This window comes from Triplophysa dalaica, chromosome 9 (assembly GCF_015846415.1).
Source record: "Triplophysa dalaica isolate WHDGS20190420 chromosome 9, ASM1584641v1, whole genome shotgun sequence".
Classification (NCBI taxonomy): domain Eukaryota; kingdom Metazoa; phylum Chordata; class Actinopteri; order Cypriniformes; family Nemacheilidae; genus Triplophysa; species Triplophysa dalaica.
The window spans coordinates 9,539,554-9,564,324 of NC_079550.1; the positions used below are offsets into that span (position 1 = coordinate 9,539,554).

Here is a 24,771-nt window from a genome sequence, read left to right on the forward strand (position 1 = left end):
GCACTGTCTCCTCCAACAAACTTTGTTCATGTTCGTGTTCGCTCCCAAACAAACAATCAGTAACAGTGACAAATGCTTAAATTCTGTGTTGTACTCGTTGATGAATCGCCCAAGTTTCAGTAAACTGAATGTTTAGCTTATCCGCCACGAACATACTGCACAAAATAGATGCTGAGAAAACAACCTTCTCCAACTGAATGAAAGCTGTGCACCTTTTGTGGACTTTAGATATAGTGCCAACGTCACAAAAGTGTAACCGGTATGTTCGTGGCGGTGTGTGACACGGGACCTGAATGTCAGGATCGGTGGCTAATTGTGGCGGTTAATGTTCACATCATGCCAGGTCGCCAAAAATTAAACAATGCATGGGAACAGCTTCGGCGTGTTAGTTGCAGTGTGTGACGTCCTTTGTTACAAGCTAACATTAACTCGTTAACGTTTACTAGCTAAGTAACGGTATAATCGCTTACATAGCAGATTCATGTAAAATACATCGGTAAACAGAATTTTTGCAACAACTAATTTATTAATGAATCAGCATCAACTACATTAAAGAGAATCACTTAATTTAAAGTGAAAAAATAGCCTTCATATTAGAGTTCAACAACCACGGATGAACTGATCGCATACCTGTTATATATCGCATACCTCTTAAATATGTTGCGAAATGCGCAGGTGAGATGAACGCGGAGAGCAGGCAGTGCACAATTAGTTTAGGTAAACATTAACATATATATGACAATAGAGAATACAAGTTTAATTGATTTGAGGAGGGGACAACCCTCGGATATGGAAGTGTCCCCTCCGTCCCCCCGGGATTTACGCACATGCCCCTGTGTGTTTTATTTGTGTGTGACAAGATTTACACACAGTTTGTGTCCTGTCCAGGTCGTGCTTACCGCATTTTTCATAAAAGCCGAAATGTGCACAGATGTGGGCTTTTAAAGTAATTGGAGCATTTTGATTAAAGCATGTATGCGACATGACGTCAGAAAAACTTAAGTACTTAATAACCGGTTATGGTCTGTAACTGAACCGATACCGAATCGTCCTTGTTTGCATCGCGATGCATCGTAAAAACGATTAATTTCGATACACCCCTAGTCTCCGTCCCCGGATGTCCGGTATAAAAGGAAGCCGGCGTGCAGCATTCATTTAGCTTTTGTTCTTCAGAGCCTTCGCTCATGACTACGACCAAAACAAATTCAACGAATTCTTCTTCTACATTGCCGGATCTACGACGTAGAGCAGCGGATCGTCCCTACCTGCGGCGACCTTCTGGGCGACTGGTGTCGAAGGCTTGCACTGCCGCGGGCCAGGCTGCCTCCTCTCTCTACACCATGGCCATCCTGCAGGTCCGCCAGGCCAAGGCGTTGAGAGAGCTCCACGAGGGTAAGGCTGACCCGGGTATATAATGCAGGATCTCCGTGCCGCCACTGACAGCACTCTACGGGCGACCAAGGTGGCGGCATGGGCCCTGGGTCAGGCAATGTCCACAGTAGAGGTCCAGGAGAGACACCCCCGGCTGTACCTTGCGCAGAAGAGTGACACCGAGAAATACCACTTTCTTGATGCACCCGTCTCACAGGGTGGGTTGTTGGTAACACCGTTGAGGACTGCGAAGCAGACAGTGGCAATTAGGCACATTTTACCGTGCCACGACTCGGCCGCCTAGAGGCCGCCTAGAGGCCTCCGAGATCCCGCATGATGTCTGCTTCCCGGCAACCCAGGACCCCTTCGACATCGGCTCCGGTTCCTGTGCCCCCACAGGCGGCACCCCAGAAGCGAAGGTCGAGGCGGAAACCTCCACCCCGTCAGCAACCTTCTCGCGAGAAGGGACACTGACGGGAAGACCCCAGGGAGAACAACATCGGCCCGACCTTCACAGCAATGGCTCTGATCGGTCGTTATGGGACGGCTCCTTTTCAGGGCCTGGCGCCCACTTACTCACAGAGCTTTTCCGTTCTCCCTGGGTGTACTTCCAGCCAATCGCACACTCCACTGGACTATGCCCGGCAACCCGACCTTACGCCCTGGCGAGGCATAGGTCATACACACACGACAGCTGCCACCACTCTCAAACCGAAGGTGCGTGCTGCTTTCCCGCCAGGCAGGCAAAAAGGCGGAGCCAACCTTCCCTCCGGGGACCCCCCGCAACATATGGTTAGCTCTCCTCACCTGATGAGTAAGATGGCCCTCATGATGGCGCTCGCTTCCTTCAAGAGGGTAGGGGACCTCCAAGCATTCTCTGTGTGCCCGGATTGCCTTAAATTCGGCACTGGCAAATCTCACGTTATCTTGAGACCCATATACACCCAGATACGTGCCCAAAGTTTCCACTTCTCCCTTCCGGGACCAAGTGGTGGACTTGCAGGCGCACCCCATCGGGGAGGAAGACCCAACCCCATCCGTGTTGTGTCCTGGACCACACGCAGAGCAGCTCTGACCAGCTCCTTGTCTGTGTTGGAGGACAGCAGAAGGGGAAGGCTGTCTCCAAGCAGAGGCTGGTGCACTGGGTCGTGGATGCCGTTACGACGGCGAAAGCACCTTTCCACCCTCCAGTAGGTTGGGTGAGTGTGCTATCTACCTCTTTTCTTACCCAAACATATGGCTAAGAACAGGTATCTCACCAACCTTCCTTCTTACCCAAACACTGGTTAAGAACAGGCATTTCATCAATCACTAAGCAAGCACCCCCTGGGGGTTGTCTGGGCAGAGCAGCTTTCCCCCTTAGGCCGGGATACCATATGAACTATCACAGATAGCTCTAACCGGACCTAGTGCTACCGGACGTCTGTAACACCCCCTCCGTGGGCTGTTCTGTCTGATGTATCCTCATGAGAATGGTTCCCACTCCTGGTAACCCATGAGCTTCCCCAGGTGGACCTCCACCTCGCGGTTAACTACTCAGTCCGCACGTTGCATGCGTTCTCCTCCAAGGACGAGACCATACCTATGTCGACCATATTCCTAGTAGACAGAGTTGATTGGTTCTCAAGGGCGAACCCCATCTGTCGTTCTCGACACAACGTCGAGAGACCGACAGAAAGGGAACTGAGGTTACAGACGTAGCCAAGACGTTTTTGTGCATTATAGACACTATTTGTAAATTGTCTGAACGCACAATTATTAAAGTGTTTGTCCCCAGCGGTTTATGAACGTAAGAAAAACATACATGTGCATCTGTGTTTAATATACAACTACCCACTTTACTTTGTGATTAGAATATCAATATGGTTGTCAAATCCTTCTAGTTTGATTTCTTAAAATATATAACACAACAACTTGATATAATATTACTGATGCATGGATTGATCGGCCGCAAAGCGGTATTGGCCGATAATCATTAGGGACGCAACGATACCAGAACATGGTATCGGGCCCGATAATAAGATCATGTACTCGTACTCCTCAAAATTCACCAATACCAAAGACCAATACCTCCTGTGACAAAACTGAATGAAATTTTTGCTTTGAACGTTTGTGACAAGCACATCAAATTATTTATTTTTTCATAATGTGTTTAAGGTGCAATTGTTTGTAATTATGAAGCTATTCTATTTTTATTAAACTCACTGTGTTGTGCTTGGAAAATTGCCACCTCACAAAAAAGGGTAAAGGGATCGGTATCGGCGAGTACCAGAAAAAATATTGGTACTTGCGCACAGTCTTTAAAACATGGTATCGGTGCATCTCTTATAATCACATTTTATGACTTGATCGGTAGGTACTCTTCTCCACTCACTTCTCCAATCTCACAAACCGATCAGTTTGATGACATCAACGCGTGAGGACATACATGATGTAAATGATTTGCCACCAGTCATCTAAGCGCAGGGTTTTTCCTGCATATAAAAATTGGAGGTGGCCTTAAGGTACGGTAGGCCTATACATCCGTGTGTGCACAAGATCAGGATGGCACCACCACCATCTCATTTTGAGCCGGGAAAAACCCTGCATCACCAGTTTGGAATTACTATAACATTTCGAGAAGTTTCACTATTTGCTCTGTATGTTCCAAAGAAATCTAACATGGAGGAGACGTGTCCAAAGCATTTTATATGATGAACCTGATTCGGCATTTAAGTTTTTATGTTTAATTGCTGTTAAAATATATAAAAAATTGTTATATCGGCTTTAAAAATCCTGATCGCAGCATTCCTATATGAAATATTATGCTTTTACCAAAATGGAAAAAATATTTGTTATTCAATTACAAAGCAGTTATAAATGGCTCAGTAATTCTACACTTTTATACAAAACCTATTTTGCCAGTTTTATGGCCAGACACCTAAAGTAGTAATTTGCCATTTTTTACCAGTGTGCCAACCGATCGGCATATGACATTCAAGTATAGCATCTTATGAAAAATGTAAAAGTAGCAGCATAAGAAGGGTGGCTTGCTAATGATATTGCTGTTACTTTTGATGTTGATGTGTACTCTTGAAGAAACTCTTTCACATTATGTTATAATGGATCCGTTTTAAAACTGCATTTAATTATCGTCCTGTATGTCTGATTTCCATCCGCAGTGGAGCTCAAGACTACAACTCCCATCGTTCCACGCTCCTTTACAGCATCCTCATCCACCTTTGTTATTAATTTGCGACCACTAGGAGTGAAAACACATATTGTGCCTAAAATGGGGTTCAATTATTTGTTCATCAGTATCAGCCACAAATAACCTTTGCGTACTTCCCTTATGTGTTCGTGTGCATGTCGCTTTAAAAAGTTAGAAAGCCATTGGCTCTAATGCAGCAAGACAGCAAAATCACAGACTGCCACAAACAGCAGGATTCTTCCGCACTTCACTGACACTCGGCCTAACCAACAATGGCTTCTGTGGCTTTTCCCAATCCTCATTCTCCCTTAAACTACCACAATCCTAAACCGAGTTCAGCTCATAACACATAATTACTGTTTGCCTGTGTGGAGCACGAGGATATTCCTCAGGAATATGTTCTGTGTAGAGGGTTTTGATGACAGATAATGTGTGACCTTATAATTGGTCTACCAGGAATTTATTGCCGTAATAACCTTTCACAAATGATAACTGCTCTCAGTTTGGACCCTCGCTGTGCTGTTTATTTTAGGAATGGCTTTTATAAACTCTACATGGTTAAGAAAAAACATTAATCTCACTGCTGGATAGAAGCTACACAGCTGTTGAATTGCCATAAGCTTCATTTTAGAGATAAAAAATCTAAGACTGAAATCTATTTCCATCTCTTTTGAACTCTGTTCAAAAAGGAGGTAATTTCCACGTGACTAGAAGCACAAAATGAAATTGCAGTAATCACTATTTTGATGTCAGTTTGATGTCAAGACTACCTCACAACATTGGTTGAGTCAGAAATTGCCACGTCAGTCCCCTCAAACACGTTAAGTCAGGTTATAGATTATCATTTGGTAAATCAAAGATATCCATGTGACACCATAGTTCCCAAGCTGTAAAAACCAAGCTATTAGCTTCTATTCCAAGCATCTATTCATTTCAAGAAGGGCTACAGCTTAAACATCTGTTAATTACAACTGTTTACTCACATTGTATATTTAAGCGGAGCATTTTTTAACTCACAGTCTCCAGGCTCACAGAATCTACGACATCAATATTTGACTAAACTAGGAAAAATGAATCGCTGACTGGCCATGTGGGATTTCGTTATGAAGATAAAGGTTAGGATAGTGGTGTACCGATAACTTTATAGCTCTCCATGAGCATATATTAGCATTTGTTTGTTGTTTGCTTATATCATCATATTGAGCCTCTGCACCCGGAAACAGTATATGACCTTCCATATAGGCCGTCAAACTTAACAACCGAATAAGCAGTTAACCTGGTTACGCCAGCACAAGGTTAGCCAAAGTGGCCTTACAGCTCCAAAAACAGTAGACCCAAGCTGCACCGGCTTGTATTTCAGCTAATTCAGAACCTGAACCAGGTGTGAAGATCCATGAAATTTAGTGTCATTCCATTGATTCTCTATTTAACTAGATCATGTCTTATGTAAACATGTCTGGTTGTGATCAGGTTTAACCAGAATCCAGCCATCCCACCTACACTCGTCTTTCTTACCCATGGGTTATGAAAGCATATAAGACTAAACTGGTCTTACAAACCGATTAGTTGACCACCGTGACCAATTCTTAAATCAAGAAATGAATGTTGTTCCAGGACCAACAAAACACCTTGATGGTCCGTTAATGCAGCGCACAGTGTAAGTGACCTATTTTGCTTTCTGCATATCATGTGTGTGACTGTGGCCCTTTAAGGCCACCAGTGAGAGAAACTGACACAGGAATCCTCTCGGTCCACGGAATACTTACTAACCATGCCCGTCAAAAGAAAAGATAGATTGCTATCTTGTTTTTGGACCGTCACACAAGAACAGATCTGTTTGGTTGATATATTAATTTATCTATTAATCCGAGCCATATGGATTTACAGACCCATACAGACGCTTCATGGAAAGCTATTACCAGCCAGACACGAGCCTGCAGAATAAGCTTGGAAACTAATCTGGGAGTAGCTCTGAGTTCCATTTACCAGCAAAATATCTTAAAAGAAATACAAATGTAGAGCCAAGACACAATAATTTGCCCAAATATTAGCGAAACCTCACCTCCCGTCTTCTGTATCATCCATATCGCTGCTGAAACTCATCTTTGATGTCAGATCTGTTTAATGTCCAGAAATCGAACCAGAAGATGATGTTTCACAGTCAAAACTGTTGTTCGATGAAGAGCTAGAGGCAAAGCAAGGCTTAATATTCAGCACTGAGATCCGAGAGGAGGCAGCCACACCTCCTCTTCAGAGATTAACTCGGAGGCGGCGACGACAACACATTCGCTCGGTCTCATCACCATACGAGCCCTCGCCCACTAAAACATGCGCTGACGCACGGAAACATGCGTATTTGGCTGGATGCACCGAGCTGCAGCCTCTGCAGAACAAATCAACTTTTTGTCTTTCCACAACACAGACAGTGAGGAGGATGTAGCGAGAGAGAGAGAGAGAGAGAGAGAGAGAGATAGAGAGAGAGAGAGAGACATAAACAGATGAGAAGCGCGGGCGGAGGTGATTAGACTAGACATGGTAATGACACACTTCCAAGCGCCCATCTGCACTGCTGGTTGTTTGTGTTTTTCTGCAGTTAGACAAGATCTAAAGTAAAGGAGACAGAACTCCATCAAATCCATTGTTATTTTTTCAGAGAGACTAGATTGGTATGTAATTGTACACAAAACACTCGTTGAAAAGCACACACTTTCATCAAAAAAAAAAACTTTAATGTATTTTTAACGTTTTTTACCATCTGTGATGAATTATAAAAACATCTATTTATGGTTAGACAATAAAGCTACAATAAAGAATGTGACCCTCAAGTCGAAATCCAAATGATAGTGATATTAAGGTGCTCACGACAATATCGTAATGACTAGTACGAAATGTGACTGTCCCTTGAACCCTGATTCTCCAATTCAGCCAATGTTTCAAAAGGGACAATGAGCCATTTCGGGATATTGAATGGGCTAAATGCATGCGTGACTTCCACATTTCACGTTCAGAACCCTCTGCAGTTTCCGGTTGGGGAGACTAAAAGCGACCATTCCCCTTGACGCCAATTTTCTAACTTTAGGTAGTGTGTAATGTTGCTGTTAGACTGTGACGAGTCACCCCTGCCGCTATCAGCGTCGTCATGGAGACAGAGACAATCAGAGCGGCACCGCTACTGCTCATCACCACCTGATGCGGGTTCTCAGAGGCTATTTAAGCCGCTACCAAACCGAGGAAGGTGAGCAACGTCTCCAGTAGTATGAATGCCACTGAAGTTGTGTTACTGTTGATTCCCCAGGTCTGACGTGTAGAAGGAGGAAGGAAGACGGAAGAAGGAAATACCCGGACAACCCGGAAGTAAAGTTAAAGACGGACGAAACCGGACACTTACCTCTTCGTGGAAGAAGTGAGGACGTACACTCCAAGATACCACGGAAGCAAGCATCTTGGCACAACCAGCACAGTGGCAACTCATACTACTCTCAATAAAAATACCCTCCGGGGTGATATATTGTTCTTTTGTGTACGTGTCGTTGCTTCACCCATCACATAGACCATAAACAACATCTGCAAAATAATAAAGCTCAAAGTTCAATGCCAAGCGAGATATTGTCTTTAATAGAATTTGATTTTCAAGGACTACAGAGAACGGCTGGAATCAGACTACATCCCTTTACTTCCCGGGTAAATTATGTTACTATTCCTTGTATTTGAAAAACCTCGGCCCAGGGGATACACCAAAAAAGGGCGAGGCCTTCCTTAGAGAAGAGGAAGAGCCGCTGGAGTAAGTGCTTGGTTATCAGAGATTGTAAACATTTAACTGAGCTACACGCTAAATTACTTTCACCACAGTCAGCTGGTAATAAGATTTCAGCAACACACATTCTAAGATAACCAACAGTCAAATAACAGCTTCCATGACTTAAACATCGGCAGTGAAAGCTGTTTTTGTGTAACACACTGATATTGTGTGTGTGTCTGCGCATACCTCTAAAACACTTCTATGAATCGTCCTGTGAAGTCCTGCTTGCAAATGTCTCCTGGTCAATCTGCTCGTTTTATTATCCAACTTAGGTCCAATATAAAAAGGCAAAACTAATGCTTCTGTTATAAGTGATAATTAATATAACAGGTCTGACCCAATCGTAGGGGTGTGCGATATGACGATATTAGATCGCGAACGATTAAAATGACTGCACACGATCCACTTTTTCGGGAAAATCGTTAAATCGTCTTATATAGTGCTGTTCTATAGAATTCGTCAACATACTTGCGATAGATTGCGCCATGTTAACAAGCTCATATACGTTGCTTGTGAATTCAGTAAGATTAAGTGACGCGGTCAGTGAAGATGGAGGGAAACACGGAGGACTCGGTCCCTAATAAAAATTCTACCAGTATCAGTAATATTGAAATGGTTTGGGTTTTCCCCAACTGACACGGCCCAAACAACAGTTATTTGCAAATGTGGCAATGATAAGATTCGAGCGTCGTAAGGCAACACAACAAACCTTTTTAACCACCTCAAAATAAAGGGACTGAAAGAGTATGCCGACAGTCAAATTATAAAGGGATCCCACGCGAGTAAATCAGGTACAACCAAGCATACGGAAACTAAAAGGCTTAAACAACGACTTTAGCGAAAGAACCATTTGAGAAAGGAACTCCGTATCCGTATGACAGAATGAACAAGCGCTGGAAAGATGTCACTGACGCGGTTGCATTTTACCTGGCCAAAGACATGATTCCCATAAAGACTGTGGAAAATGAGGGCTTTAAAAAACTGCTCAAAGTCGTAGTTCCACGTTACGAAATACCCAGCCAAAAATATTTATCCTCCACGCCCATTCCACAGCTTTACTCCGAGTGCCGCAACAAGATGAAAAACAAAATTCAAAATGTAAAGTTTTTTCTAACAGCTGATTTATGGTCTTGCACTTGCATTAAATATTAACTTGATTAAAATATTCTTCAAAATATAAATGGTAAAGAGTATATTTTTATATGGGGACTTAGTTTGGCTGTATTGAAGTCCCTTTAATTTGCAAAATAGTCTTAAAACCAACTTGAAGAAGAACCGCGATAAAATCGTGAATCGTGATCTATCTGGAAAAAATCGTGATTTGATTTTTTTTTCTAGATCGCCCACCCCTACCCAATCGGTTCGGTGACAAAAAAATTGCGATCTCTAACAAAGATTGACGTTTGCACATGCACTAACAGACCTCCTTACACTTCGATTGATCTGCATGTTTTTAACTGATGAAGTGAAATTGACGCCATTGTTCCTGTTTATTGCTAAAAGCCAAAGGTTATAAATACATGTGCACTGAGAGGGAGACCGACCAAATGGTGGCATAAATTCCGTAAACAGACTTTGACATCAATCAAATCAGCAAAGCTAAATCACCGAAAATTTGCATAATTCTCTGTGGAAGTAGAAAAATGCATTCAACTTCATTGCTCTAGCGAAGAATTCGACCGAAGAATTCTCTTAAAAGGGATAGTTCACCTAAAAATAATTTACTCAACCCCATGTGATTCGAAACAAGGAGATATTTAATATTTCAAAATAACACAAAATAAGAAATTTTAAAGAATGCTCGTAACAAAACAACACTGTTCCCCATTGACGTCTATTTTTTGGACACAAATCCATAAAAAAATGACATTTCTCAAAGTATCTTCTTTTGTGTTCCAACAAAGAAAGTATTACAGGTTTGGAATGGCCTTAGAGTGAATTGATGAAAAAACTTATATTTGGGTCTTTATTTTAAAGGGGTGATATGACACGGCTAAAACGAACATAATTGTTTGTTTTTAGACGTAATGCAATGTGTATACACGATTTAAGGTTAAAACAAATTGTATTTTCCACATACCGTGCAAGATTGAATGTCCTTTTTACCCTGTCTCTCTGAAACGCACAGATTTTAAGCTAATCACTCTGAAAAGCAAGGTGTGCTATGATTGGCCTGTTAACAAGTGCGTAGTGATTGGTCGAATGCTGCAAGCTTGTGACGGAAATGTAACACCTCTTACCATATTTGGAACATCAGGTTCCAAAGCAATTGTTCTGACAGGTACGCCCACCTTGCTTGCGTATACATTTAGCGTCTTAGTCAATTAAGTCCGACAATTACATTTTTGCAATTTTACTAGTCTAATACATGCATAGGCAACTTACACACCAAAGACACAGAAAAATACGTATTCACGCCATATAACCCCTTTAATACAGCTGTCTCAGGTTGACTATATATGTCCACCAACACTTATCTTTCAAATCATTTTATCAACATTTTTTTTCTGAATTTGGGCAGTCTCTTGACCGGGCAGACTGCTGTAGATTCTCTATGGTGCTAAATTGATCACGCTTTGTTGATTGAGTTTGTCCTAAATTCTCATGACCTACATGAGAGTCCACCAGCAGGACTGGGTCAATGTATTCACATGGACATTTAGGCAACTAAACATGACCAGTATTTTGTTGTAAAATTGTTGTTTTACTCAAATGACAACTTTGACTTGAAGAAAGCGTCACATTCCTACAAAAAAAACTATAAATCTCTTATATACAGTATATAACTGCAATGTAAAATCTTTTGGTTTTAGCATTTAATTAACTGAGCAACGTTCTTAGTACATTAACGTATTTGTAAGTATATTTATGTGTAGCAACAATTCACCAGAATTAATTATCATTCCATCCGATGTGTGACATCCTATCTTCATGTGAACCCAAACCATTTTATACACAAGGCAGTACATGTCACCCAACATGCAAAAACTCCAAAAAACACATATATTCTGTATAAAGTCATGACTTTATATATAAAGTCATATACATTTGGGATATATAAGGTTGAATAAATTATTGGAAGATCTTAATTTCTGAGAATTAAATACATGAATTTGGTGTTGCCCTTAAAGTTGAGGTACAGAAACACCTTAGCAAGTCCAACAACGTCTTATCTCTGATATAAAAATAATAAATACCTAGTATGTCTAGTAACATTAACTTGTTGCTTGCTCAAATATACATTTCGTGCTGCTCTTATTGAAAGCATGGAACACCAACGAATACATTTTCTCTGCCATGTTCTTTTACCTCTCTGAATCAAAGATGGTCATGTTTCCTCTCTAGAGGGTGAGAGACAGCAGGATCAGATTTATGTGGATCGACTGTAAGAGGAGTGTTCTAGAGACATGAAGCCACAATGATTCAGTAACACATTGCCCTCTACCTGCACAGAGAGGCAATATGACAAAATCCTTCAGTTTCATCACATGTCTGAAAATATAAGGCAGAAGACACTGAAATCATTGTACAACTACATAGAAAAAGTGGTTGTCACAACATCTAACTACATGACTTATGAGTATCATGGCCAAACGAAAAATAATAATAACCTTATGACAATGTCTATTGAAATGCTATTTAAATGAAAAAATACGGTCAGTCAAATTCTTCCTTAATCTAGTTTTGTTTGTTTTAAAAATATATTTTGAGAAATGTCTCAGGGGTTTTGTGTCCATACACAAGTCAATGGGGTCCAATGTTGTATGGTTACCGACGTTCTTCAAAATATCTTCTGAGTTCTGCAGAAGAAATTGAGTCATACAGTTTTGAACTATCTAAGTGTCTAAATAAAACCTCCTGTTGTTGTTTTCCATGTCATGAGCACATTTAAATGGCAGTGCTTGAACTAATCCCAGCAGAGGTCTGGGACACGCCGGCTCTTATCAGTTGCCCTGCATCCAGTTTCATCACCATGGAGGAGAGCCCCAAGCTCACGCAAACACAATGGCCCTGCCTGCTTCTTTTCAGAGCCTGAGATAATGTAAACCGGCCATCTGATGCTGAAGAAGCAATATCAGACCAGTATAGTAAAGGCCCAAGGCGAGTTGTGTTACTGGTTGGATGTCTTTCTAACTTCGCTGCATCAGACGATTTTGTTCTTTCAGGCATCGGTGATGAAATCTCTGCCTCAAACTACTCATTACCTTGTCTTTCTATTGCCGTCTGTTTTCTCCCTTCATTCTTTCTCTCTGGTCATGACTGGGGTCCCTGTTGGGTTTGATGGGAGACCCAGAGCGTAAACACCCAGAGGTCCGTCACGCTAAGAATTTTCACTGTTCGTCATACATCACTCCAATCTACATCAACACCCCCCACCAACCACCACCTCTTTCGGCTGCTTGGCAACCAGCTCCCATGGCAACCGCTTCTACAAGAGTATGGGGTGAGTACAAGGGAAGATGAGACTATGAAGTAAGCAGCAAGTGATGTGGACTCTATCTAGCTCTCTATTCAACACCTTGTATGCTCCTTTGAATGTTCTGAATGTTTGATAAACTAGAAAAAATTAAGATTCCTAATTTAAGTCTGTAATCAATGAGAAAAAAATATATAATTAAAAAGTCTAGATGAGCTACAATAAAGGGACAGTTCCCCCAAAAATGAAAATTCTGTCATCATTTATTCACTCTTACATTTTCCCAAATCTGTATCAATTTTGTTCTGTCGAACACTAAAGAAGATATTGCAGCTGTCCTTCTAAAACCTTGTGCCTCCATTACTTTTTCCAATAAATTATTATTAGTCATCCTTAATGTTTGTCACTGGGTTTAGCAAATTTCAAAAAAAAATTGGTCAACTTTGACAACACCGCATTTAATCATTTAAAAAGTAGAGTGTTTTCCTGAAAAACATACAATGTTTTGGAAGGACATTGCAATATTTTGAAAAATGTGGGAAACCGAACAGTTCTGGTGCACCATTGACTACCACAGTCATTTATTTGCTTAATTTTGCAGTCAATGGTGCACCAGATCTGTAATGCAACAGGTACAGACATTCTTTCAAATATTTTCTTTTGTGTTGAACAGAAAAATGTTATGTACACAGGTTTGAAACCACGAATGAGAAGTTATTTGTGACTCCTTCCTATGGGCACAATTATCAGATTTGTAGAGCCATGTTGGTGCGACGTCTCAAGTCGGTTCTTCCGAGGATGCTGTTAACACTGAGTCACTAAGTGAAAAGGAGGACAACCCCACAGATGGCCTACAGCAGGGCTGGGACATGCCACATGGCTCCAAGACAGCTAGTGGCATCCAACACAGGGAGCAGAAGTGGACAACTTTGTTATGCTAATGGAGGGGGACAGCTGCCTGGGGTCATGAGGCGAACTTAGAACGTAACTGCACGTGTGGAACAAAAAACCTGATGAACCTGTCATTACAGCTGACACTGGTTCCTATCCAGGCGGCGGGTGCCATTTCTTGAATCTTCTGAGGTTGTCTCTTTGTTGCATGAGTTATAAATCTGCTTAAATGTTTCAGACTTTGCAACATCGGGTTGTGTCGATGAAGCGGTTTTCATAATGCATTTCCAAAGCTTTTAAGTATCTCAATTATTTCTCTTAGACATCAATGAGGTTCAAAGGAGGGAAAATGGAACCTTGTATCCTGCGTCTCAGATATTTATGTGGAAAAAAAGACCAATAAAATCTCATAACTGTCTACAGAGTTTCCGAAAAGATCTAAAAAATGAGCATAAATCAACAATCACGTCAACACTATTGAAGATTTCAACATGAACTCATCAAATGTATCCAAATTCAGATTTTTTTACATACAACCTACATATATTTTACACCTCCATACTCTTAATAATTAAACAACTGTCTCATTTGTTTGTTTCTATATTGTTCTCTCCTGTTTTGGTAGAAACATCTGAGACCAAGTTGATACTTAAATGAAACACAACCGAGAGCTTCACCAAATCTCGTGATCTATAAAAGAGCATATTCTGAGCATTACAATTTTCCACTGGGTTGGGTAGGGTTGTGTTGTACATTGCATCAGAGGGCAGAGACAACAGCGAGGTCTGACAGGAAAAAAACGTTTTAAAGGAACATAAAAATGCAGTCAGTTCAGCATGTACTGCTGTTGTCTGCACTTAAGCCAGTCTGTCTACGAGAAGAAACCATTATCCCAGCAGGCTATGACTGGAAACATTATCTCAAAATAAACCGGACAAATCTTCCAAAAATACCTGTTCGCAAATCTGTAGAGTCCTTCAACACTCCAGAACATCGGCTGTTATTTTCAGACAGAATTGATTGTGTTTTAGTAGTGGCTTGTCTATAGCGTGCAGGCCTTGCTCAATATACTCAATGACCTTCGCCGGACAAATACAGCATATCGATTCAAACTAAAAGGCAGCGACAGTCCAGCAGATAGAATGAAATTAGTTTCCCCTGCTAGACGACAGTTATCTCCATCTTTCAGCTTGACGGTGAAAGACTTGTGTCATTTAAGCTCTAAAAGTTCACCTTAGCGTGAGTGTTTGGTCTGGTTGTTAGAAAACAAAGCCCTGTGAGAGAAAGAGGCCCTCTGACTTAACAAAAACCCATTCAAACAGGCGGAGATGTTTCCAGTAAACGTTCCCTGCTTGATAAAAGCAGGAATGGATTGAGGTAAATTGCCATCTGGGCGTCCCGGATCATTTTCGTTGCCCATGGGTTTGCTTTTTTATGGCTCAGGAGACTTAAGAAGTTTTTATTTAGGTTTTATTGAACTATCAGCTTGGTGTCAGTCAAGTTGAAGTTCTTCTAAGACATAAAGCAACCAAACCATTATTGGCATACAGTAATTTACAGTAAGTCTTGTCAGTAAGACTGACGTTTTACCTAATATAAAATGTTTTTCTTTTCCAGAGGACATGGAGCTGTAATGTAGTAAAAAGTCCAATGCTCTCCATTTAATTTCAATGATGTTATTAGTTATTAGGGATACTTCACCCAAAAAGGAAAATTCTGTCATCATTTACTCACCCTCGAGTTGTTTCAAATCTGTATAAATGTATTTGTTCTGATGAACACAGAGAAAGGTATTTGAAAGAATGCTTATAACCAAACAGATCTTGGCCCCCATTGATTCCCATAGTAGGAAAAATGACTCTTTCTACTGTGGAACACAAAATAAGTTATTTTGAGAAATGGTTTTGTGTCCATATAATGTAAGTCAATGGGCACCAATGATGATGTTCAAAATATCTTCTTTTGTGTTCTACAGCAGAAAGAAAGTCATACATGTTTGGAATGACATGAGGGTTAGCAGATGATGAAACGAACTGTCCCTTTAGGATCTCTTCATATGGAGACACATGTGAGATTACTAAAGTCGATATGAGAACAAAATGTAACAAGCAAGAGACTAAAACTACCATTTACAATCCATTTCATCACACTTAGAATAAACAAGTGAGGTGTTACAGAGATTTTTTTTTTCTTACAACAGAAGCGAGAAATCCTTCTACATTTTAATCTTAAAAAATATAGGTCTTTCATAATGACAGACCAAGAAAATTGTAAGGATTTGAACGGGGCCAGCCGGGTGGGCAGGGAGGGATTAAAAGCGAGAATCACAGATGGCCACTGCGACTCATCTTTCGACGGGCCCCAGCAAATAATTAGCAGAGGTATGCTGCGTTTCTTTTGTCAGCACGTGTGTCTGTCAACACGAGCGTGTGTCAGGAACAATGGTGGAAATACAAAGGCCTACGGCCCAGCCTCCTGCCACTACCAGTGTTGTGAATTGCAAGGCACGCGCAACTTGAACAATAACAAAAGGGGGACGGGTACTGGGTGGCATCAAGCCAACAAAAGGCCTGTTCTTATGGCATCTGTTTAAAAAGCTTTACCAGCCATATTCTGTCTGTATTTATGACAAATTGTTTAAACAAGTTCCTTATCAAAATTCAGTGGGAAGGTGTGTGCACCTGTCAGAATACCTTACTACATTAAAAAAAGACATATTACCTAAATTCAGTGTAATGTAACAATGTAACAGTTTTCACAGAAGTCCAATCAAAGTAGAAATTTTGTTTAGAATAAAAAAATAAAATTTGTAGTATCAACCTAATATTTAAATCTTGGTTATGGTTGTCTCTCGGATCCCAAAACAGAAAGGTCTAGCGCACCAAATTTGCGGCGAAGCCCAATTTCAATGTCATAAAAGGGCGTGGCGCACCGTTTTTGTGCGTACACGTGGTGAATGCGTATGGAAGCCGGGGTTAATACGGTGGAAGGGAGGTCACTCCAAAAGAAAGGACCATAAAAAAGCTTAACAGCTGGGACAGATCGACAGGGATACGGAGTCGGCATGGGGGAGGGGAGTGTCAGAAGAGAAAAGGAACAGAGAAAAAAATCAAGATGGGTAGACGGGCCACCTTTCTAGCGTCCTGACAGGGGTCCTTTGTTAAGGCAGCTGGTTACACGGAGGTCAGACAGCTGTGCTTCCACTGACCCCCTTCCCTCCTACCTCGCTCTGCTCTCTGACCAGACACAGGCAGCTGTATGGAGGAGGTGTTCAGGGGTTCAGTGAGTTTGGGGAGGAGATCCATGCAGTACCCTCACATAGTTGTATACCGCATGTATTCCGTGTCTACCTGGTAGATCTACCTGCTTCCCTTCTACATATTGCCATCAGCCATTAAAGGAAGTTCACCCAAAAAATAAAATTCTTTCTTCATTAACTCACCCACAAGTTGTTCCAAACGTGAGTAAATTTCGTTGTTCTGCTAAACACTAAGAAAGATATTTGGAAGATAGTTTGAAACCAAACACTTCTGGGCAGGGCCGGCCCTAGCAGGGCTGTAGGGTAACTTTTTTTGCACCTAGCACTGGTGCTACAGAGGTTTAAAGTTTTGTAGCACATGCCAAACAGTTGTAGCACAAGTATAAAAAAATATGTCCGTGCAGTTTATCACAAATGTTACAGTTGGTAAATTAGAACCATATAATTTAGTTTTTACCAAATTCCTTTTTCGTTATTGTGTTTTTGCATTCTTTTAATATACAATAATTATATTTTTTCCACATACTGTAGTATACTAATATTTTATTTACAACAGTAAACTGCAGTAAATTTCCTCGTTTTGCAGATACAATTTTTTTTTTAAATATTATATTTTATACTATATATATATATAAAATATTAGTTTAGTAAATATAATTATACCATGGTCTGTTTGAATAAGGGATTCCGATTGGCTGGAAAGTGTGCATTAAAATGCACGGGTAGCTCCAGTCAGTTTGATTATGTTTAAGATTAACTGACAAAATAACGGTCATATTCACCTGTTTGATCTAAAATGATACTGTAAACATCAATAAAAGCTTTAACTTTAACTAACACAATAAAAAACAATAAAAACTTAACTGTTTGTAAAAATTATGTTCATTATTATGTTATCTCATTTTGGAAACAAACTCTTCAAATATAAAGTACCTTTGCAAACAAAATTTCATTATAGAACAAATGAACCTGATTGATTTTGCCATCAAGGCATCTCCTACTGTTGCCGAGGCCTAAACCCTTGTTGGTCTTGTTGCTTGCAAAGTCATGTATTACATCATCCTATGATAGCTGGCTGCCAACCTCGTGATTAATGCTAATAATGGCAAATGCATTTATACATTCTTGTGATACTGAGGATCTGAGGTAGGTTTTTATTAGCTTTGAGAAGCAATGCTCCGTTGATGCCAGTGTCACTTGGAGTGTACATTTACATTTAATCATTTAGCAGGTGCTTTTAAACAAAACAAACGTACAAAGTAGGGGAAAAAATAGAAGCAATTTGTGCAAGAGTAGAACAACAATGCATAGGTGCAGTAAAAACTGGTCTCAGTCAGTGTATCACAGTATACGATACTAAGATTTCGTAAATGTATTTTTAGGGGGGTAGGAAATTAGAAAAGAAGTAGACTACTAGAAGAAGAGTACATTAAAAGCGAAGAGCTACCCAAAGATTTGGGTACAACTGAGATATATCATTTGTTCTGCAAATGTCTCAGCAGATAAGCTGGAAGCAAGAGCAATGTAGGCTGAGGTTGGGCCAAGACTGTCATGTAAGGTTCAGGCAGCTGCTGAACAAAAAAGATGGAAAACAGAAGTAAATTTGATAGCTCGTTATGATAACTTAATTCTTTTGTGTTAACTGTAATATTTTTTATCATTTATTTTACTAATAAACCTTTTTACATGTAGTTTTTTGCAAATATGAACAGGCTATTTTAGTTGTACTTTAGAATAGAATGATCTATATGAAAGTTCTGCCGCACGGAGAGAAGCATGCACGGAGAGACACGTCTCTTAAAAACAGAGGGGCACGTCCAAAACGATCATTGTAAAAGAGAAGAAGATGCCCTTGATTTATAACTGTGCAGCTCGCAAGTGACGTCACAGACCAGCTAATCAATAATAAAATTCGTTGACAACTATTTTCATTACGTTTGTGCGCAGATCCATGATTTCATCCACTCGTCTTATTCGCTCCGGTTATGTTGATGTTTGAAATAATGCTGGTGCGGGTAAAGTATATAGTTTATGCGTGTGATGCACGTTTCCGCATTCGTATTGTCCATAGTGCTCTATGTATGTGCGCTGATCAATGATCTCACCCACTCGTCTGATTCACTCCTGTTACACATTTTAAATGTTAGAAAGATGGCCAGTGCAGAGTCTCTCCAACAGTTGCGTTTAAAGTTTGCGTTTCTGTCTCTATGTGCGCTTATTAATGATTTTATGTAAATAAAAGGCACATTAAAATTTGTTAATCATATAAATGTATTAACAAACATTAAGGAAATGAATGAGCAATACATTTGTTCAAGTTATTATTAATCTCTTTTAATGTTAGTTAAAAAATACAACTAGACCTATTTAGGTAAGTTCTGGTCCATTAATATGGACGATTTTAAATTGTAAATGTATTAGTCAAAATAAAATTAGATTAACAAATAATAAATCATGTAAAAATATACCTCATTGTCTAGTCTTTTCAATCAAACTTTGAATAAAAAAAATTTGGGCCTTATTGTAATAGCAGTTTTTTCCTTGTGGGATGAAGAATGGTATCGAATATCAATATTTTTTAGGTATTTAATCGAAGTTAGAAATTCCAGTATCTTGACGACACATGAGATTGGCTGAAACTGTGTGTTACCTCATCTTTAAGCCCAGTCCGAATGCTGGACATCAAGAAATTAAGAAATTTGCAATATATTACAGTACTGAGAGAACATATTGGCCTGGGATGGTCAATGACGTGTAAAACGCATTCAGCAGAAGAAATATGCTGAACACATTATTACTAAAAATGCTTTCTGCATTAGCAAGAAATACTCCTTTAACTGGCAGCGATAAAAGCTGTTGAAATATTTACAAAGTGAAAGTATTGATCCCAGTATATGTATTAGCAGTCTGTTTTAAAGCACGGGCCTACTGACTGAAAGGCTTTGCTCCATTGATAGACACCAGTCATAAAGTCAGTTCCACAGGAGTTTTTATAATCTCTTAAGTAAAAGAATATAAATGTTTTTGGAAGATTGATTTCCATTTGTATTATCATAGATTTACTACAAATACAATGGTTAAACTATGCTTCCTATAGTAAGGCAATGAAAGATAGCCACTTTAACACCAAATAATTTCGTCATTAAATACATTCTTCCTGCTGTGCAAATACAACATAAAGCAAGTATTTCTGCAAATAGTTCTAGAACAGGTGTGAAAGCCTGTTTAACTATATTAATAACCAAAATCTGTTTACAATAGCTAAACATGGTTCATCTTCTTCAAAAGTCCAGTTTGTGAATTTTAGCGCCATTGAGCGTGAGGTTAAAAAATGCAATGAATGGCTGAGTTCACCTCTTCCCCCTCCCTTTTGATGCACTACGGTGGCTGACACAGGACAAAGATGTTGTCAAGTCTTTGCCAAAGGAGATAATCACTCCGTCCCAAATCGCATAATGTGATAGTACATACTGAAATTACATAAGTACAGTACCTACCTATCGACCGTTAAAACAGTATGTTCTATAAAGTATGAGTGGGAGTAGTATAAATACATTTCGGACATTGTGCGCCTGCCATGTTTTATGGTCATGTGACCCATATACTCCTTGACCTATGATGTTTTAACAACAACCTACACGTGAGAGTTGATAAAAACATAATTTAGTCATGAGAAATTCATTTATTGGCACTTACATTAAAAACGGATGTCCGCCTTAAAATTTTCAGCTTTCTTTATTTGATTTATTTTTGAAATTTGACTGTGGCTCAGCTCCCGTTGCTCAGCTCCTGTTGCATCTTAGGATAGACAAGTGTCCATCCGATCCAAACTGGCAAATCTCGGCAGAAGTAGTAGAGTAGATCATCGAGGTATTTCTGCCTTCTGTTTTTTGCATACTGAGGTTTCAGACATAATACTCATGACTCATACTCATTTTCGCCTACTATATAGTATTGAAGTTGACGATTTCGGAGGCAGCATATGTAATTATGAAACACTTTCTTCAGAGCAGTTTGTCCATTAAGGGCCACTGTAGAAACAACATGGTGAATTCCATGTAAGGGGACCCGCGGTGTATGCAGATAGAAATAACAAATTCTAAGGTAATAAACACATAACGCTTCACTATGTTAGGTCTTTATACACCTCTGAAGACATAGTTATGTATATTTTATTGCATGTCAATCAACAGATCCTCCTCAATATCACACATTGCACCTTTATGGGATTCCATGATGAAAGTTAAATCATCATAGTGCCCACACAATAATGGCCCACAAAGCAATGTTAGGAGGCCCAGAGACAACTAAGATAACACATTCAGATATTTAAATTAGCACAAAATGCAAACAACAGTTTCAATAGAGCTCTTTTACACTACATCATGTTCCCAGAATTGTGCAATGACAGCCGATGGGTACATTTAGAAAATGTAAATTTTTGCAACTGACATTCACACTGTGGGTTCTTGAAAGAAACCTCTTTGAATATTTGCATTTCAGACTTTGGATGTGGGGGGTTTTGAGCTTGTGTGTGTTTGTGTACACCTGGGTGTCTATGAAGCAGATTTTCCTTAGTCGATACAGAAGGTTCTCAAGACTTCACATGCAGGCTGGCAATAAACGCTTTTTTTGTAAATTTTCATTCTGATTAAGTCTCAATGGAGCCTTACATCGCAAGGAGGAAATTTTGGGTCACTGGAAAGTTCCAACGTTGGCCTTTAGCGATTGAAAGGATTCGGTTAACCCAGCCAAAAATACAAACTACTCACAATTGGCGCACAAACCTAAACTACAATACTGACAAACAAGAAGCAGGATATCTCCTACAAGCAAAGCAGATGCATTAGGGTTGACTGAGATTCTGAATGGACAACATTATGAGACTATGGATCATAGGGATTTGCATTTTGCATATTAATTATTTTGTAGTGGAGTACTCAAACCCATTAAAGCTCTTTGAGATTTATAAGTGTGAAATCCAAGCTATAGTGTATTTCATTTATAATATGTGGATTCAAGTAATTAAGTTTCAAAACAAAGACTGTTAAAGTGTGTTGTAGAGAATCATGCTCTGTCAGAGAACATGATACTGTTTTCCTGGTGAGTTTCTATTTGGGCTGTCAAACGATTAAACGCCATTAATCGCACCTAGAATAAAGGTTTGTGCTTACATAATATATATCTGTGTAGTCAGTGTTGGGAAAGTTCACGTTCTACATGAACTAGTTCAAAGTTCAGTTCACAAATTTTAAAATGAACTAGTTCAGTTCATAGTTCAAACTTCAAAATAGTGAACTAAGTTCACTAAGTTCCAAAAATGAACTAGTTCATAGTTCTTTTTTTCCCTATGTTGATGCGAGCTATTATTTTTCAAAATTATTGCCACAGCCCATATACAGTAGAATCACAGACAGCAATTATTTTATCAGTTTTAAAATGAAGCTATGCGTCAGATTTCATCTTCATATCCAATTTTGAATCCTTATCCAACCAGGGTTTACATTATCATTGAGGGGACAGCATTTCCCCATTGTTGCTTTAATGCTTTGTTGCTGTCCATCACTCCACACTAGTAGCAGCTGCAGCTTTCAACCCTACAGTACACTCTCAAAAACATGAGGAAAAACGTGCTGCTTGATTGTCTTTTTTAATGAGGAATTATTAAAACAGGACAGTAATCATTAAGGTGCAAACGTTTTTCAATTTTAATAAATTTCCATTGTCCACATGTAACTGAAGTGCGGATTTTCTTTTTGAAAGCCGGCGGGCAAAGTTTGAACAGAAAAGTGAGATTTCTCCCATTCTCACCGACCTTGTCATAAAATTATTTTGAATGATCATACTCCTTGCAAACATGCTGCTGTCGCCTCCATGCCTTTTTTTTGTTTTGATGACGCGTCACGCATGCGGCGGACGGCGGTGCGACACTGGTGGCTGGTGTTGCCAGATTGGGTGTTTTTCCGCTACATATTAAGACCCGTTTACGGTGTGTTTTAGCTGGGATTTCGCCTGGAAGGCTCTATAGAAATCTGGCACCCTATTGAACGAAGTTAACCTGAGAGAGCATGCGTTCACATACACCAGAATGAACGAGTTCACAGTAACGTTCATCAGGCAGTAATACAGCACGTTCAGTTCACGTTCGCCCAAAATATGAACGCGTTCATGAACTATCGTTCAATGAACGCGTTCAGGTACAACACTGTGTGTAGTATATATATCCCCGCCCCCCCCCCGATGTCATCGTCCATCACAATGTTTCACTGTAGGCATCGTCTGATGCCAATTTGGTAGACATCGCCCAACCCTAATACAAACATATATTCTGATATTACGGTAGCAGACAGACATTCCTCTGCATTCTTCTTCCCATTTTCTCAATGTGTAAAACATAATGAAAAGGGGAAAATGAAAAGCAATGAATGTTCCGGCCCTCCAGTTTGCCACCATTCGAATATTGTTATTATTTTAGGCCCCTTACAAAATAACTTTATTTCACTATACTAAAAACGTAACTTTGCATTCTGTACGCCATCTATTACACCTGGAGTATGGTTCTTGGTTTTCAATATCAAGCAAAACCCTAAGAAGTGCACTTCATTCTTAGGCATGTATTTTCAAAAGCATTTTGTTGCCGCCCCCAAACTGATGAACAGTGAAAGTGAGTGAGACCTCAAGCTGGCGAACAAGTGGTGTAATAATAGACGAGATGGGCTCAATGCAAGATGTATTGATTGAGGGTAGGAGGCTAAGCTGAGCAAGCCATGGACAGATGTGATTTAGCATACCGAGAAAGAAAAAGAAGGATTCCAACATTCCCCAAGAGCCATGCCATCATTACCCTGCACTCCATTCTCTTATATCATATACTGAGGACAAATCCACTGCATTAAGTATCAAACATATTCATATCTCCTTTCTTTTAATGAAGACCTATCCTGGTTCCCTAAAGGGATAGTTAACCCAAAAATGAAAACTTACTTATCCTCAGGTTGTTCCGAACCTGTATACATTTCTTTGTTTTGCTAAACACAAAGAAAGATATTTGAAAGAATGTCAGTCACCAAGCAGATATCACCCCCCATTGGCTCCCATAGTATTTATTTTCCCTACTATTACAGTAAATTGTAAGGGTGGGAGAAAAACTTGATGCATCTATACATCGCGATTCATTATCTACATTTATCATACATTACGGATGAATGGAAGCTTGCGGCTTGTGTTCTGCAAACGCGTACTATGAATGAAAGTCACATAGGTGCAAGTCAACTAGTGCACAATTTACAAACAAATGTAAAATTGTGAACTTGGTTTTTGGTGACATGGCTGTTGCAGCACAGCTTGGCAAGTTTCCACATGTGAGATGTTATGCTCACACACTGAATTTGGCTTCTCAGCGAGCGCTGAAGTTGCTGTCAGTGTCAAGGCTTAAGGGAGGGTGAGGCTGAGGCGGATCGTTTCGTTCTTAATGATTGTTCTGTGAATGAAACATGGAAAGCCATACCACTACAGAACATGTATGTACTAAATGCAACTAGCTTTGTTTATCAAATAAAAGTTTTGAAAGAAATCTTCATGTTCATTTTGAAGATAGCAATACTGTCAAACAGAGATTCTAACGACAAACAAAAAGCATAGCAACTCTAATTTTGGTTCAAATGTAAAGTTCATGTATTTGCACAGCAGAGTATTTAATTACCAAAAATGTATGTTAAGAATCGTTTTGGAATCGAATTGTTGCTCCCAGAATCGGATCGTGAAGAGTCTTAAGATTCCCACCCCTAGTAAATGGGGGTGAGAATTCTTTCATTAGTTACTCACCCTCATGCCATTTCAAAACC

At 39.9% G+C, this 24,771-nt stretch overlaps 1 protein-coding gene across 3 annotated transcripts in view; it reads right to left on the reverse strand.

Annotated features, from left to right (window-relative positions):
- Window positions 1-24,771, reverse strand: part of numbl (NUMB like endocytic adaptor protein) — a 49,064-nt gene that overhangs the window by 19,230 nt on the left and 5,063 nt on the right. Inside the window, exon 1 of one of the 3 annotated variants that reach the window (XM_056757765.1) lies at window positions 6,624-6,928. The exons of 1 other annotated variant lie outside the window; for it this stretch is intronic. In XM_056757765.1, coding sequence (XP_056613743.1) covers window positions 6,624-6,664 — 41 coding nt within the window. In that variant the 5' untranslated portion in view covers window positions 6,665-6,928. Of the gene's footprint in view, window positions 1-6,623; window positions 6,929-24,771 lie in introns of those variants that run through there. One more of the 3 variants, XM_056757764.1, reaches the window with a different exon arrangement.